The sequence below is a fragment of the Mucor velutinosus genome (assembly GCF_035048745.1).
Source record: "Mucor velutinosus strain NIH1002 chromosome Unknown tig00001564, whole genome shotgun sequence".
Taxonomy (NCBI): domain Eukaryota; kingdom Fungi; phylum Mucoromycota; class Mucoromycetes; order Mucorales; family Mucoraceae; genus Mucor; species Mucor velutinosus.
In genome coordinates, this window is record NW_027041906.1 from 4,358,078 (window position 1) to 4,373,798 (window position 15,721).

The following is a 15,721-nucleotide window of genomic DNA, read 5'->3' on the forward strand; positions in this document are numbered from 1 at the left end:
CATCAAAGCATTTGCTTATTTTGGGGGGAGGAGCATTCTTGCTCTTGCTCTTCTTCTCTTTTGTAATTTTCACAATTCATGAAGTCTGTCAAGTTAACGCAGTATCTGTACACAGCGTCTCTGTTCTTTCTCATATTTCTAACAGCTGTTTGCGTTGCCATCTCTGCTGCTGATGTTGTTATTCAAGCTCTCACAGACAAGACAAATACTGGCCAGTTTGATTATCGAAATCTGATTGTCGTTGGAGGCAGTTACCTGCTCTTGGTAAATAATCTTTGATGTCTATCCGATGAATACTAACTAAACGAATTTAGGCATTGGCTTCATTGCTATTCTCATGTAGTAGAATGCTGACAGTAAGAGGATCCCTTCAAGATATCCCAAAGCTGTATATTCCCATCAAAAAGGAAGACTTGCCCACTGTAAGTTTGTAGATCAATCAATTACAATTTTTTTTGCTGTATATTGATTTGTTCTATTTGGATATACAGAAAGTATTTCACAAGATTCGCCACGAATTCGAGCAAGCCAAGCAGACTCGTAAACTCGCTGGGCCAAGATCAGAAGATATTCAAGCTGTGGGTTGGGCCAAGCCAGGTAGGTATTCACACCATCTGCACTAGAATGTTGACTGATGGATATCATTGCTACCAGGTACTCCTTTATTTGAAGGTTTAGACTTCAAACAAGCCATTGCTAGAACACCTGCGATTGTTGGTAAGTTGGATTATATCGCATTGCGCCCACTCACTCACGCCACGCTACAGAAAAGATTGCATTGAGCATCAACCCCGACTATTTCAGGCCTCTCTATGTTCCAGTTCGACAATACATTGAGTTTTTGATACAACAAGGACTGATCGACAAACAATTGGGATCATTCTATCTGAGAGGATACGAGATTGCAAGATTCAGTCAGGAGCCGTTGAGTCAGGATCAGTACATGGAAGTGATGAAGCATCTTGCCGCCATTTTACAAAACATGGGCTACAATATCAAGAACAACAGTAATGTAGCAGCAAGAAAATCAAGTCATCAGACCAGCAACACCAACGACTCTGTGTCTTCGGATCATAAGGCCGCTCGGAAATCAAGCTATCGACGCCGATTATCAAGCCATAAATCAATAGATTCCATCTCTGTTACCCAGTCCATGCACACGTGGAATTCACGTTCCACACACACCACGAATAGTAAGAAACATGCCATGATTCACAACAACAACAGCAGTAGAGAATCTGCGGATGAATTGGATGATGAGGATGAGGATGATTATTCAGCTTATGATGAGGATGAAGTGCGAAATGACATTTATGAATTGCTGATGAAAGACAGAGCTTCACAACACCAAATCTAATACCTAATCGTTCTGTAAATACATAACCACACTACCACTACCAACTGCAATCCTACTATTAGCATAATCTACAATTTAATACTCTCAAATGCAACTGTACAAATATTAATCCTATCATCAAACATAATATCTCAAATGAAAACATAGGAAAAGGGGTGTATTGCGAGTCGCCAGGTGCTCTATGATCTACCGTTGGCTTTTTGAATTCCCAAATGTGTGTGTGTTTACTTGACTTTGAGATGATTGAGCCGTGTGTCCAATTTGTGAAAACGTCCATAACCCATTATGCTATGTTTTCCATCCCTGATTCTTTGTCCTATAGGAAAAGTTGTCTGCCCTTCAATTTCTGTTGAAAATAAGCAGTGGTAATTGGATGGCGTAGGATATAGTTGCGTGAATTGTGTCAACCAATTAACATAAACCTGGTTGCTTAGTAATAAAGCAAGATAATAAGCAGATGATTTGAAGGGGGTGCTTCTTGGCTATCCTCGGAAGACTCTAAAGCTGAATTCTGAAAGTTGACAACATTATCATCATCAATCTAGCCATCTTACGAAATGGAACCATGCTGTTTCCTTTGCTGGTGGGCGTCAAGACCATAGAAACCATAGCATATTGTAGTAGTAAAAAGTCGAGATATAAAAGCTGCACATCTACACCACCTTCATGTTCCAAAGAAACTACACAATCTACCGTATATCAAAGATAATGCCTCTCCTTCTTCTTCATGAGTTGGATTGATATTCTCAGCTAACAAACGATAAGAATAGACTCCACCAAGTATTTGTTGCGTTTGTCAAATCTAGCGTCATCTGTCAAATGCGGTCTCCATGAAATATCAAGCAAGATGAGTTTGGAGACTCACTAACAGCAAATCTGCAAGACTGTGCCAACAATTTGGCGCATTCTTTTCTCGCCACAAGAAGCCATCGTCAAGTTTGCCAAGTAAAATTTACCACGCATCGTCAAGAGCTTGATCCTGTTACTGCACGCATACATATCTAGAGATTGTAGTTACAGCAGGCTGTCCATGCTTTGCTCCTCTATAAAACCACTTTCATCCATCAGTTTCTGACGAGAAAATCACTTAACGAAGCCCTTGTTTTGATAATTGTCTATTCAAGCAGGAACAGACGCAGGGCACGTGATCACCGTTTCTTCACTCTGAAAAATCATTGGGTGGCTTTGTTTAAATAAATTCATGCCAGCTGTCAAATTTTTGGATCCTGCATGAAAAAAATAGGAATCAGCCTATCAAAAAGGCGTTCCTGAATTACTGTTGCATCACTGACAACACGAAAATTACTGCTTTGAGCAAGGAATGATCGACACGAGTTACTTTTTGATATGGGCAATATTGATGTGTAATTTTAGCTCCAGGGCATTATAGGTATGTTTTCGCTCGTTGAAGAGTTGCCGCGACCCTTTTTTCTCGGTTTATGAGACGTATTTTACATGAGAGTGTGATCTGGATGGATTTTGAAGCCATTTCTACGTGCATTTGACTGGATAGAACCAGTGGTTATGTTTGTATAAAATCCTCTCGAGCATTTGGCAAAGGCAATATTTAGTAGTGACTGTAACTACCCCAGTGATCTAGAGAAACAAACTTCATATAGAGACTGCACGAAAGAAGCTTTTCAGTGCTTGTGTGAATGTGGTCGCTGGTCGTATTAATCTCATCTTTTCCAAGCTTGGGCTATGCATTTCACTCAACCAAAGAAAAGATACTCGCCTCATAGGACCTCAAAAGTGACACTTGGTTGAGCAAAACATACCACGAAATATATCTCCAGAGGTTTTATACTTGAAATGACCCTTATGTAGGACATCACGCCATATGTTGTAAAAGACCACTGGATACAGATGTAAACAGAGACGCCGTTTTCTATGTCTACATATCATATTCAAAGGAAAACAGATAACTGGATGTACTAGCTCTCATTAACGAATTTAATTGCATGGATCGCGGCGTTGTCCCGATTCAATCCCTATTGCGGCTGACAGTAGCAACCGCTGCTTTGGTAACGTGAAATGCCGAAAGCTTTAGAAAACGGTATTACATAAAAAATGGAAAAATTTTATTGTATGATTAATCCGTTCTCAAGCTTTCGAGTACTGCTGATCTCAGCCTGTTATGATGTACCTTATTCGTTTTGATCTGGAATTTATGGATTGATTCAAGACCCAGTTGTCGTTTTGACATCTGTCATGTCATCTTTGGAGAAATCAGTTAGCAGATTAAAGTAGTTTAGCTGCAAACTATTAACTCGACATGAAGCAAATCCAAGCACGGTTAATGAGTCAACTGGAGGAATAAGCTTTGTTGTAGATCTTGTGGAGGTGTCGGCGGTTCAAACGCGACAGTTAGTTACTACCGTATTTAAAAAGAGAAGAGTTTTCCTTTTTTTTTCTTTTTTTTCTTTAGTTATTTTACTCCTTGTTCTTTTCTTATTCTGGTTGTCTTTGGCTCCCACACGCGACAATAGTAATGACCATGCAAATGAATACGTCAATGGGCATGAACATGGATGCGGGCGGCAGAAACATCATGCCAGAGACTGATATCTTGAGCGATGAAAACAACTTGCCTGCGCAATTCGTTGCTGCAACAAGAATCAGTATGAAAAACTTTATGGACAAGCCTAATGAATTCCGCAATATGGTACAAACTTACTGTATCAAAAAAGGAAAACCTCTCGTTATCTCTGATATGAACACTTTGCCTGGATGGGACGATGGCACCTTCTCACTTGATCAACTGAAAGCATATCGTGGTGATGAAAGTAAGCATCTGAGAAATAGAAAAAAAAAACTGTCAGACTCAGCATTACTCATATTATTTCATCTCTTTCAGATGCTGCTCTTGATTTTCCTGACGCTGTCAAGAGGGACGTTGTGTTGGGTAAATTCATCGAAAAGCTGCAACAAGAAAACCACCTGGAAAGGGACCACTCGTATCCTATGCTCAAGAACTCTACCCAAAAGGTGTATGCCAAGGACATTACCTGCCCCACTGAATATACTGCTGCATTGGAAAAGATAGTCCCAGACTACTTGCTCCCTCATGGACCTGATGATCTGTTCTCCATCTTGCCTCAACGCTTCCGTGCGGAAAACCTCATGTGCTATTTAGGGCAAGACAATACTGGTACACCTATCCACCGTGATCTCTGTGGTACTATGGGTCATAACCTCATGACAATGGGCGACGCAGATAGCTTTGCTGAATGGATTATTATTGAAAGTGACCACCGCGATGAACTGGCTGGCATCTTGCGACCTTCACAGACCGAGAATTTGGTGGCAGACCTCAGCAGCCCACCAAAACACACCAAGAGCTCATTCATGGAGAGTGATCGTGCCTGGCTTCACAATGCAATGCTCGAGCATGCCCAGTTCCAAGCCCAAGTTATTGTTCAAAGACCCGGTGATCTTGTCATTATCCCTAGCCGTGCCTATCACCAAGTCAGAAATGTAGGCATCTCTGTCAAGATTGCATGGAATAGGATCACAGCACAAACGCTCCAGTATGCATTCGACGATCAGATTCCCTTGTATCATACTATCAATCGCCCAGAAGTTTACAAATGCAAGGCCATCGTAGCATTGACAATTCAACACTGGAACGAGCAACTAAAGAAGATGAAGAACAAGAAAGGGAAGCGTACGCAATTCTCAGAATCATATGGACTACATACCTATAACAGCAAAAAGGCCTTCTTTGACAGCTCACTCACTCTGCTTGCTTTATTCCTGATCGAACTCATTGAACCTGAAATGCTCTACCAAACCCACAAGATTGTAACAGATGAGAAGGATGAGGTGTTTACTGTGCGCTGCGATTTCTGCTATGGCGACATCTTTCACCGATACTATCACTGCGATGCTTGCAACGACTACGACTTGTGCCTCAATTGCTATTCCATGGGACGCAGCTGTGAACATGCCGCCGAGATGAAGATGCATCAAAGCCCAAAGAAGTTAACCAACTACATCAACTTGTACAAGGAGTATGTCCAGAACTTGAATGAGGTTCTTGGAAGTAGATTCACATACTTCTGCGAAGAAAACAAGGAGGACCGTATCCTGAACTTGTAAGCACAAGCATACAACTATATAAATCAATGCGTCCTTACTGATCTCATCTTATCTTTGACTTTAGGAAGCCATCAGAAGCATCCAACCTTGCAACCACCTGTGTACGACTGGAGCGCTTCCGCAAAAAGTATCAGAATCAGCATCATACATTGAGATGTCAACATTGCAACGCCACCACCACAGTAAACGAATTGGGTAACCAAGGCATCAGCTTATCGTCTGTATTCCAACAAAGCCCTTGCAGCAATGTAGCCACAAAGAAGCGGCCATATGTGGATGTGTACACTTGCAATGCATGCACCAATACGTGCGACAAATGTGAACCATTGGAGAGCAACAACGGATCGCTGAAGGACTACAACTTGGTCTATTATCTTCCTGCTTCCCATGATTCTCGTAACAGAGGCTCATTCATGGATTTTAATATTGCAAAGGTAGGTTGTTGAGCGATTACGAACAGAGCTGTATCTAACGTCGTAATCTGTTATAGAGCTATGATGTTGCTGACGATCCGGTGTCAAGCACCAAGAGAAAGAGACCAGAAGAGGACCAAGATTACCAACCTGAAAACAGAAGAGCAAAGCGTATGTCCCGATAGACATTGAAACGCGTTTGCAGAAAACCTTGAGTTTGTTTTAAAATTATATACACCAAAAGAAAAAAAAAATCAAAAAAATCAAAAAAAAAGCAAAAACCTACAAAAAAAAAAAAAAAAACGAAAACAATTAGTTTGTAGTAAAATAGTACCTAGTTTTTCAATTTTTAATTATGATAGTAAAAAAAAAACTAGCCCTTGCTGATTTCGTCTTTGGTCCTTACTGTTCTAACGCAAACAAAAATATCATCAGAATTACAAGTAACTATTAGGGTTGTGTCCATGTTGAAGCCAGAAACATAAGATGTTTTGCGGCACCTGAACACAGCGCACATCATTTGAAATACCAGATAAAAGGAAATTAGCAAAGCTCAGTGACAAAGCGCTTTACATGCGTGTCAAGCTCACAGCGGCCATTACAAAATGCAATGACAGCAAAAAAAAAAAAATCTCTGCAAGCTATTAAAATCATAGCTCAAAGTTCAAAACCTATTCAGGGGCAATGCCCACAGCAGCAATCACCATGGCTATAGGAAAACCACCCAAAACATGTTTGAATGCCATGTACCCATCCTTACAAGTGGCAATGTGTATAAAATGTCTTTATTCATAGATGTAGGTAGAAATGCGCTGCCCAGATATATAATGTGTAAATCAACCCATCAGTCGCTTGAGGTCCGTCAATCTTTGTCTCAATCCCTCTCGTTCATTTTCGCTCTCTGAGTACTTTTCTTTGATCTCAATAATCATGTTCTCCATATACGCCAATTGATCTTCGAGAGCAGAGTTTCTTTCTACAAGTGCTGCATTTTTGGTATATAGGATCTCCATCTCCTCTTTAACTCGAGTTTCAACTTCTGCAGGTAGTGTTTCCAGCGCCTTTTTGAGATCATTGGATTGCTGGCGTAGTGCTTCATTCTCATCATGGATACGCGCAATATCCATCTTGGCTGTGATCAGCTCTGTTGCAACTTCAGTGTGCTCCTTGTTCAACTCGCTGTATTCCATATCCATCTTTTTGATTGATTCGGCTAATGCTTTGTTTTGTCGTTTCAAAGCTTCAATGGCCTCTGCTTCGTTATTGGCTCGGGCGGATTCCACTTGGTAGTCTTTGGCTAATCGATCCAATCTCTTGGAGACAATGTGGATTTGGAAAGCATCTTTGACCAGTTGATTTGCATTTTCCTTGTGATGTATACGATATCAGCCTACACATCATATCACTCGCACCAACTCATATAGTTACCATGTAGATCTCCAGTAGATCGCTTTTCAAAAAGTTGACCAGATCATCAAACTCAAGGCTGAGAATGGTCGATTGATTTTTCTCTAATAGCGCAACAGAAAAGCGATGTAATGTCTCTATTCCTTCGGCAAAAATCATGTCGTAGATGCGAAACACAGTGTCTAGTGGGAACTTGTATGCAAACAAGGTGCTAAACCACTGATAAGCATACATATTTGATCTCACGCCGTGTGCCTGAAAGTGTCTCTGGATGTGGGGTAGATGATCGGCCACCAGGCCTTCCAATTGGTATAGTCTTTGCGATAAAAGATCTGATTGTGGCAAGAAATGGCCTCTCAGGTCATATTTGTTCATCAACTGGACAATGATACAAAAGGCTTCTTCTTCTGGCATCTGTTTATTTATGTCAGTTCCCATGTTAATTTGTTTGTGCATGTATATAGGCATATCATAAAGTGAAACTTACATTCAAGAGTAAAGGTCCAGTGATATGTAACAATCCTTGGCTGTAGCCCACTTCTGTATCGTACAAGGAATATGCCTTCACCACATTAAACAAAGCCTCCTGGCCATCTTGCACAGCGAAATACTCGTGATTCATAAAAGATGCTTTTGGTAAATCTCTTGCAATCGCCTTTTCATAGACAGACTCATCCTTCAACAACTGCATGTACTGTTCCTCCAGCTTCACATTCTTACTCTTTGCGAATAACTGCCAAATCATACCACGAAGCGTTGGTGGGATTCCTCTCTGTATATTGTATGACAGCACCTTGGGTTCTGTTTTGGCAACACTGTTGAAGTCCGAGATGACCTTTGACCAGAATTCTGTGTTGATGTAGTGAAAAGGAGCAATCAAAAGCAAGCAAGGCAAGGGGGGGAAATGAGGAGACAGAATATGTTTCTGGCGGATTAGTTTCACAGTGAAGCTTACATGCAATGTATGCCCTTACCCCAGTCAATTTCATCCTCTTCGCCTTTACATACAGCATCGTTGTAGACTCTGTCAAATGAATTCCTAATTTCTTGAGTTGGTGTATCCAATGTGCTGGTGCTTGTGGAAGATGTGGTGTCTTTGGATCCTAATCTAGCCAATAACAAGTCGTAATTGGAAGCACTTGAAACGTAAGAATGGATCGAGGACATTGTAGAACGATGGCTTTGGTGTCTCTTGTGCCCTGACACCAGATCGTCATCATCATCGTAATCTGAGTCCGAAAGACGATGATTCCCATCAATTAATGTATCATCCAATTCATGGATTTGGTCCTTGAGATTCATATCATCAGTGACTGTAGCAGTTGGTAGCTGTTCTTCCCCTGACTGTGTGCTTTCATTGTTGGTTGCTCTTGGCTTGTCCTCATCTTTGTCTCCTGGACGATTATTTTGAGTTACGGTTAAAGCACGACGACGACGCTGCTGTTGCTGATTTGCAGTGGGTATACTGGTAGCGATGACATCCTTTTCATTTTGTTGCTGTTGCTCAGCAATGGTGTCCAGAGAATCATAATCTGCATCATCGGAATATGCGTCTGCAATTGAACTATGGTTTGAGCGTATGGTAATGATGGATCCATCTGTGATCAAAGCATTGTCCTGCTGTTGTTCTTTGAGCTGATCATGATGTTGGGCTGCAGTGTCTGTCATTGTTGCTTATAATGGAGAGAGTTAGAAAGAAAAAAGAAATTGGGTATGTTGTGTATAATACAGATAAATAAATAAATGAAATAGGAGGTGAATGTCGACAGGGATTTTTGACCAACAACAAAAAAGAAAGAAAGAAAGAGCAATGAACTAAAAACGCATGTTCTGTGTACACCCTCTAACTACTTGGAGTCACAGTTAAGGTTGCAGCTCTTGATATACATGGTGCACAATATATATTTATCAACTCCAAGCGTAACACAAAGTGAAAATCAGATGTAGGTGCGGTATAAACAGATTCGAGTTGTTGACATGTAAGATTTGATCTAGACCTCTTCAATTTTATATATTCTTTTGCAACATGTTCAATAACGAAAGTGTACCTTGATCTAGGTCCGTTTTACGTTAAATTTGACAGATGATATTTTTGGATCCAAATCACAAATTTGACCAACCAGACTCAAAACCTGTTGCTTGGGATAGATTGCCAGTGTTTTCTTTTCTTTTCTTTTTTTTTTTTTCTTTTTTTTTTTTTTTTTTTACCAAAGCCTTTCATGGTTATGAAGGTTGCTTCTCAACTTTTCATGTGTGATAAAGAGATGTTGCCCGGAAGGATACGTGTTGACGCTTCTTTCTCTTCGATGCATCTAGGGTTACAAATTTTGATTATTTATATACAATGAGCTCGTTAATGTCCTGTTTAGTATTATAATATGCCCTACATGGCCCAAACACTGCTTTTAACAGACACTATCTTGGTACTTTATCAGATAATGCACGGTTTAAGTTACGCTATTTTTGTTATATTCATTGTTGTTATCTCAGTAATGACACTATTATCACCTTAATGTTGTTCTTAATAAATGTTACAATTTGATGTATCTTTTCTAAACCGGATCTCCAAATGCGGAGAAACAAGCAGTTCAAGCACCGATCACATCAGATCATAAATTTTGACATGAAACAGGATTCAGTTACGATCCATATCATGGCATGTTCAGAATAACAGATTGGATCTATTACCCCATCACCCAAATCAACCCATCTAATACCTTATCCTCACATCAAAAAACCCCTCAATTCAAATAGTATATAAACCCTCTTATTGTCAATGTAATAAATGATATTCTTTACCTGATTAATTTCATACTCTTTAATGATGTATTATCCTTGAGAGTTGAAGCAGCGTACATCATGTTAGCTGGATTAGTGTAAGATAAATTACTTCAAATTAATGCGAGTGCTGATTTTATTCGATCAACAAATTATGTAGTATGGCTATTTCAACTTGATGCTTATTAACATTATATAGCAGTACTTTCTTAATATATCCAGTTGCTATTAAAGTGATACTCTTGTATCGTGAAGGTAAACCAATTTCATTGATATGCCAAATATGGGTTGTGTCTTCTCCTTGTTCAATGAACATTACTGAACTACTAGGCAAATTACGTTCATAAATGCTTCAAACTTTTGTACATTTGGAACAATAAGGATCAGCACTGTATTTTGTTTATTTCAAAAGCTACATCATTAAAATAATGATTTGTCCATTTCAAAAAATTTAAACGTTTTTTTTCCTATAAAGGAATTTGAGACAAGACCTCCAGACAAAACCTATCAAAATCTCTCAATTTCAAATAACTACGAAGAATACTAGCTCGATAAATAGGGTACTCAGAAACGTTCTATCTAAAACCACTTGCCAATCTTTTGTTATAGCTTGGCAAAGAATTACAGGTTTTGTTGTACAAGCTATGATATTCTATTTTTTTTCTCCTATGAGGACCTGAACGTACAAGATGGTTTTTAGTTTTGAGGTTTTCAACTTTTGGACGATCGAAAACCGATTTTCTACATATTGATGCTAGAGCCTTGAGACTAGCATGTTTCTATACCAATTTTTTGCCCTCTAAACGATGGTGCAATTGAAACTTACGTAGGTAGCATGGTTGTTGAGAAAAAGAGATTTTAGAAATAGTTCATTTTGAATAGATGCTGCTAGTAAAACTTTTTAAATTACTATATGAATGTAGTATGTATGTATAGTGAAAGTTGCGGAAAAAAGCTTTTTTTGACTAGGTAATGTTTGATGTGAGGTTATCGAAGGTGATGCAAATGAGTAATGACGGAAAATGTTCCAAATGACCGATTTTAAAAGGGCCATATATCTGAGCTTTACTAAGTAAATGAGAGCCTCAAACTTAAAAACTTCTGTTTCTTTTTCAATTCTCTATACGATGATATGGTTTTTATAAATTAATTTCTTAAAATTTCAAATATCCCCTGCTTGCAGCCGATAAAATATAAAGTTTTGAGCAAACTTATAAAGGGAAAGTACATATGGTACCTAAAATCCTTATATTATAATGGATATAACATAGAGCTATTGAATGGTCTTTGTTTTGTGCGAATCCAGTGAGTATGTGTCGAGATATGGTTAAAAAAGAGTATTGTGCAAAATCGTTGATTTTTCTTCAAAATCTGCCTGTGATAGCAAGCAAAAAAATTGGGTGACGATTTCTTGGTCAGGATAATATTGCCAATATTTCATGATAGAAATATGCTAGGGCTTTGAGCAAATGTTCATTCGATAGAAAATTTCTTGGTCTACAGTGTTTAGTAATGCTTAACAAAATGTTTTGATGACAGATACTGGTTAATCTTTAGAAAACAGTGAAAAAATCGCAAAAACAATCGTACCAAATATCAGGTGAACAATGTGCACCAAACACTTGATATGGATACTATTGTATTCTCCTTTGAATTCTCTACAGGATTTATATAAGTTTGAAGGGGTGTTTACTATCAAGAAACGCGTAATGTTAAAGTCGATAGATTTCGGAATCCTATGGATCATCATTCAGGACATTAGAAATTGAAGCTCCGTTTGACCTTTGCATGTGTACACCACATAAGTATGAATTTGACCAAGCATTTTAAAATCGGGGCGTACGAAAAGGGCAATATTAATTTGCTCGTTTCAAGTTATTAATAAATACTTGACATGTTGAAAAATATTGTTGTTAAAGCTAGACAATTATAGCTTGCTTTGTTCAAAAATAATAACTTTTCCAAGTTAGAGTAAGCATATCCTTCCGCTTAAAAATAATATAAACATCTTGGAGATTTTTTTTTGAAATACCGGTTCGCCTGCCATAAGATGATAAATGCTCAATCCATAGACAGTCTCCCCACCATGATATGAAAACTGAGCTTCCAGGCACATATATGATGAATAATTTTATAATCAATTAACAAAAAACACATATATTTGCCGTCTTTCCTCTGCTCAATGCTTTCAACGTTTTCTTGGAAAGGAGATCCGGAGCCTTAGAGATTTTGTCAACGGCTGCGATCGAGACAACAAAACAAACTTAGTCGACCATTTTGAAGGCCACGTTGTACTATAAACCTAGGTAACATACTGTTTGAACTACTAAAGAACGTATAATTAGAATTTATTTTGTTCCAAAGTTGATATTACTGATAACATCCGGTTTAACAAAACTGACCATCTCTCTGAGAGAAATGTTGACTATGATCCCGATTTCCATGCAATGCAAAACTACTTGAGTAAATAATACTCATGTACCTTCCATTGAGAAGGAAACTATTGTCGCCAAAGATGCAAACCAAGCATCGGCCTCGACCAGAAATGTCAAGGAACCTCAAGTCTACGCTCCCAATCGCAACTTTCAGAAACGCAGAGAGTTATTAATCAGAGAGGGCATATATCTGTTGAAAAGAACAAGAAATAACTTGTTGATCGCTTTTAATTTAGTACTAGAAGATGTAGATTAGCTTATTGCCAATTATCCAACGACCCAACTCAAAGGGGTGCAGATAGAAATCATGCAAGTATATTACGCATTTAGAGTTTATTCTCTCGCTTTTGAAAAGCTAAGAGCACTCAACCCAGCAGCATTCCACTATAAGCAGTTGATGAAAGCCATCTGACCACATCAACACAGATTTCTTGTCAAGTAAAAGAAATAAAACTATATCTTTTCATTGGCTGTCAACCACCTTCTGCTGTTGTAAAAATGCTCTTCAAATCATGGAACAGCGCCCAAAAGTGTTCTTTATACAAGGCTGTTACCTCTTCTGATGAACTGATTTGACATCTGTACCTATGATATTATGATTTCTTATCTGGTAAAGATGGAAAACAAGATGGAAAACACATCATACATAACGCACCAAGACGTCGTAGTTTAATTTCCACAGATGAAGATTATGTCATTCAGAAATAGAATTATCAACTGTTTTGCGAGAGTAATTCATATATATGTTGCATCTGTCATTAGATCTTCAGTCATTATGGTGATAAATGTTGCATACAAGCATGCATCTTAGGCTACATTCACTTTCTCCTCAAGCCACCTTTTACAGCGTAGCAGCATAGATGATGTTTATCGTATCACATCACATCTATGTTTACAAGTCCAGTCAATTGTGTGTGCACAGGTGCCTCAGGAACTACAATACATTCAATCTCCCCAATGTCAAGATATCGAGATCCACCTACACTACATGAAGCATATCGACTTAGGTGGCCTCTCAACAAGCTATACCAACAATCCATAAGGCCCCAGTGGCCTGCTATTTATATACCATCTCAACGTAGTAGTCATTGACCAGGGATTTACCATATTTAAGCAAACTAGATGCCCTGTAATAAAGAAGCTCTTTGCTTTCGTTTTAGATACAGTTGACAACTGATTATTATCATCGACTTATTATTACGAATTCATCACATACTGGCTTACCTACTCCTTCTTCATCTAGAGCATGATAATGTCAATCATCAAGACTGAACGTCTTACCTGTTAATCCTTGTGCGTGATCCACATACCTGGGGTTGTTTTTTGCTTGACAAGCAGCACTATGTGCGTACGCATGAAGGATACTCACCTCATAATACCATATTTCTTTTAGACCAATAATTGTATTCAGTATATTGAGTGTACATACGATCCTGATCACAGGAACTTACGTTGAAAGTCTATCTACATGCACATGCTACATCATACATAATCCGAAGCTTCGGGTCTTCTTCCACGCTTTTAACAACATGTTCTACACCAGCCAAAGCATACTTCTACAAAAAAAGTTAATTGCAATTAGCTCCACAGCCAAACAATCTCTTACTCTTCTTCCTCAAAAGTGTCATCATAATATAATCTTTCAACAATTCCGTGACGAGCACAGTTTATACTGCAGACTATCACATTTGAGCCAGACAATGTCCAATGTAGGATGAGTCCATAATTTACCATTTTCATCGAAGAAGTTGTCGGTGGCTTTACGGTTATTGATAAGAGCTTGAAACTCGCTATCCAAACTTTCCAAAAGGCACTATTAAGATGAGCTAAATGTAATCAATTGGGGATAATAGTGGAATATAAACATCGTCGGTCGCAGCAGCCTCTGCTCAATCATATTTGTCGTCATCTGCTTTGTCGCCAAACTTTGCTTTCTTAGCCTCAGAAGTCAGAAGGATGTTTGGATTGCCATTATCAACAATATCAATCTGTCTAGACCTGTATCTTTTTTGTTGAAAATTTCCATCCATTGTAATTCCCTTTCTTGGGCCCCCCTGGTTGTCTTCTGATTAATTGTTGGAATCTTCAAAGGACAGTTTCTTACCTTGCATGCCAAGCAGCTGCAATCTCTTTCCACGCCATGTTGTTGATATACGCTGTTAACTGAATGTTTTTTAACTCTCTGATAAACTACAGCCAGTTCGTGAAACGAAGATGGAAGAGGTTTGAAGTGGTGTTGTCAGGAAGCCGATTAGAAGGACATGATTTCAACTGATAAGTGAAATACATACTTTGGGATCATAGCTTGAGAGTCTCAGGTTGCCAGCGTTGTTTGCTTTAACGAAGCCATAAACTGATGAGTACGCATTTAAGCGATTGTCAATCGTAGACTCAAAGAGGGAGAAGTGTACTGCAGACTTTTGAAACACTGTTGCTGTTGGTATCATTTGGGCCGTCAAAAGCGACTCGAATAATGTTTGGTACATGCAATACTCCACTTGGAAAATACATCATCGCTTTTGCTGATTTCTTTCAGCAGAGGACAAGGGGAGAGGATGTCTTGCAGGAACAGCTCGACGAACTTCATTCACGTTGTCCTCTAAAGCATTCATGTTTGCCAAATAGTTTTTGTTTTCTTCTTTTTTGTTGTTGAGATTCCATAGTGTATATTTTGGGTTCCTTCTACAGAGAAACAGCAAATTCACTTTCGTCTTTCTTTGTTTAGTTATCCCATTTCTAGACATGTTCAAAAATCAAATTTTTCGTTCCTCGTCATGTTGGAGACCATTCACGCTGATCCTCATTAGTTGTGATTGATTATTTGGTACGGGAGATGGTGGTCATCACTGTGATCGCAGACATCGCCAGGCACTGCCCCTGGAACCCACACCTTCACTTCAGACCTAGAAAAACCTCCGACGACATACGTCTATGCGTCTTCATTGTGGTTTCGGTCAGTGGCCCTGCCATGTGGGTAAACCTTCAGTTGGATTGACTGGACATACATCCATTTAATTCCGGGGAACAATCCCCTGTCGTGGTCCCCCTGTTTTGTGTAACCTGCCTCTTTCCACGAGGGCATGAACTCTCCCCAGTGGGGCTTGAACTTTGAGCGAATTTCTCCACTCTTCAAATGCGAGTATCTCGCTATACAATGTTGGATGTCCCAGGGGTCCCCGTCAAAGGTTTCCCTGTTCCTCTCTAGCCGTACAGACCAGAGGAGGTGTCAC

The 15,721-nt window shown here is 39.1% G+C and overlaps 3 protein-coding genes across 3 annotated transcripts; 2 read left to right on the forward strand and 1 right to left on the reverse strand.

Moving 5' to 3' along the window:
• Positions 1-78: 78 nt before the first annotated feature.
• On the forward strand, positions 79-1,357 carry VPS70_5 (Vacuolar protein sorting-associated protein 70; the record flags this gene model as incomplete). The annotated part of the gene is made up of 5 exons (XM_064830923.1): positions 79-264; positions 315-422; positions 492-597; positions 655-717; positions 768-1,357. 5 exons carry the CDS (start codon positions 79-81, stop codon positions 1,355-1,357), a joined length of 1,053 nt encoding a protein of 350 aa, XP_064683425.1.
• A 2,491-nt stretch (positions 1,358-3,848) lies between these two features.
• ATC70_011738 (uncharacterized protein) lies at positions 3,849-6,056 on the forward strand (the record flags this gene model as incomplete). The annotated part of the gene is made up of 4 exons (XM_064830924.1): positions 3,849-4,143; positions 4,215-5,454; positions 5,523-5,892; positions 5,949-6,056. 4 exons carry the CDS (start codon positions 3,849-3,851, stop codon positions 6,054-6,056), a joined length of 2,013 nt encoding a protein of 670 aa, XP_064683426.1.
• Positions 6,057-6,707: 651 nt separating this feature from the next.
• ATC70_011739 (uncharacterized protein) lies at positions 6,708-8,946 on the reverse strand (the record flags this gene model as incomplete). Its single annotated transcript, XM_064830925.1, has 4 exons — positions 6,708-7,238; positions 7,300-7,692; positions 7,766-8,127; positions 8,253-8,946. The coding sequence occupies 4 exons, from the start codon at positions 8,944-8,946 to the stop codon at positions 6,708-6,710; spliced, it is 1,980 nt and encodes a 659-aa protein (XP_064683427.1).
• Positions 8,947-15,721: the final 6,775 nt, after the last annotated feature.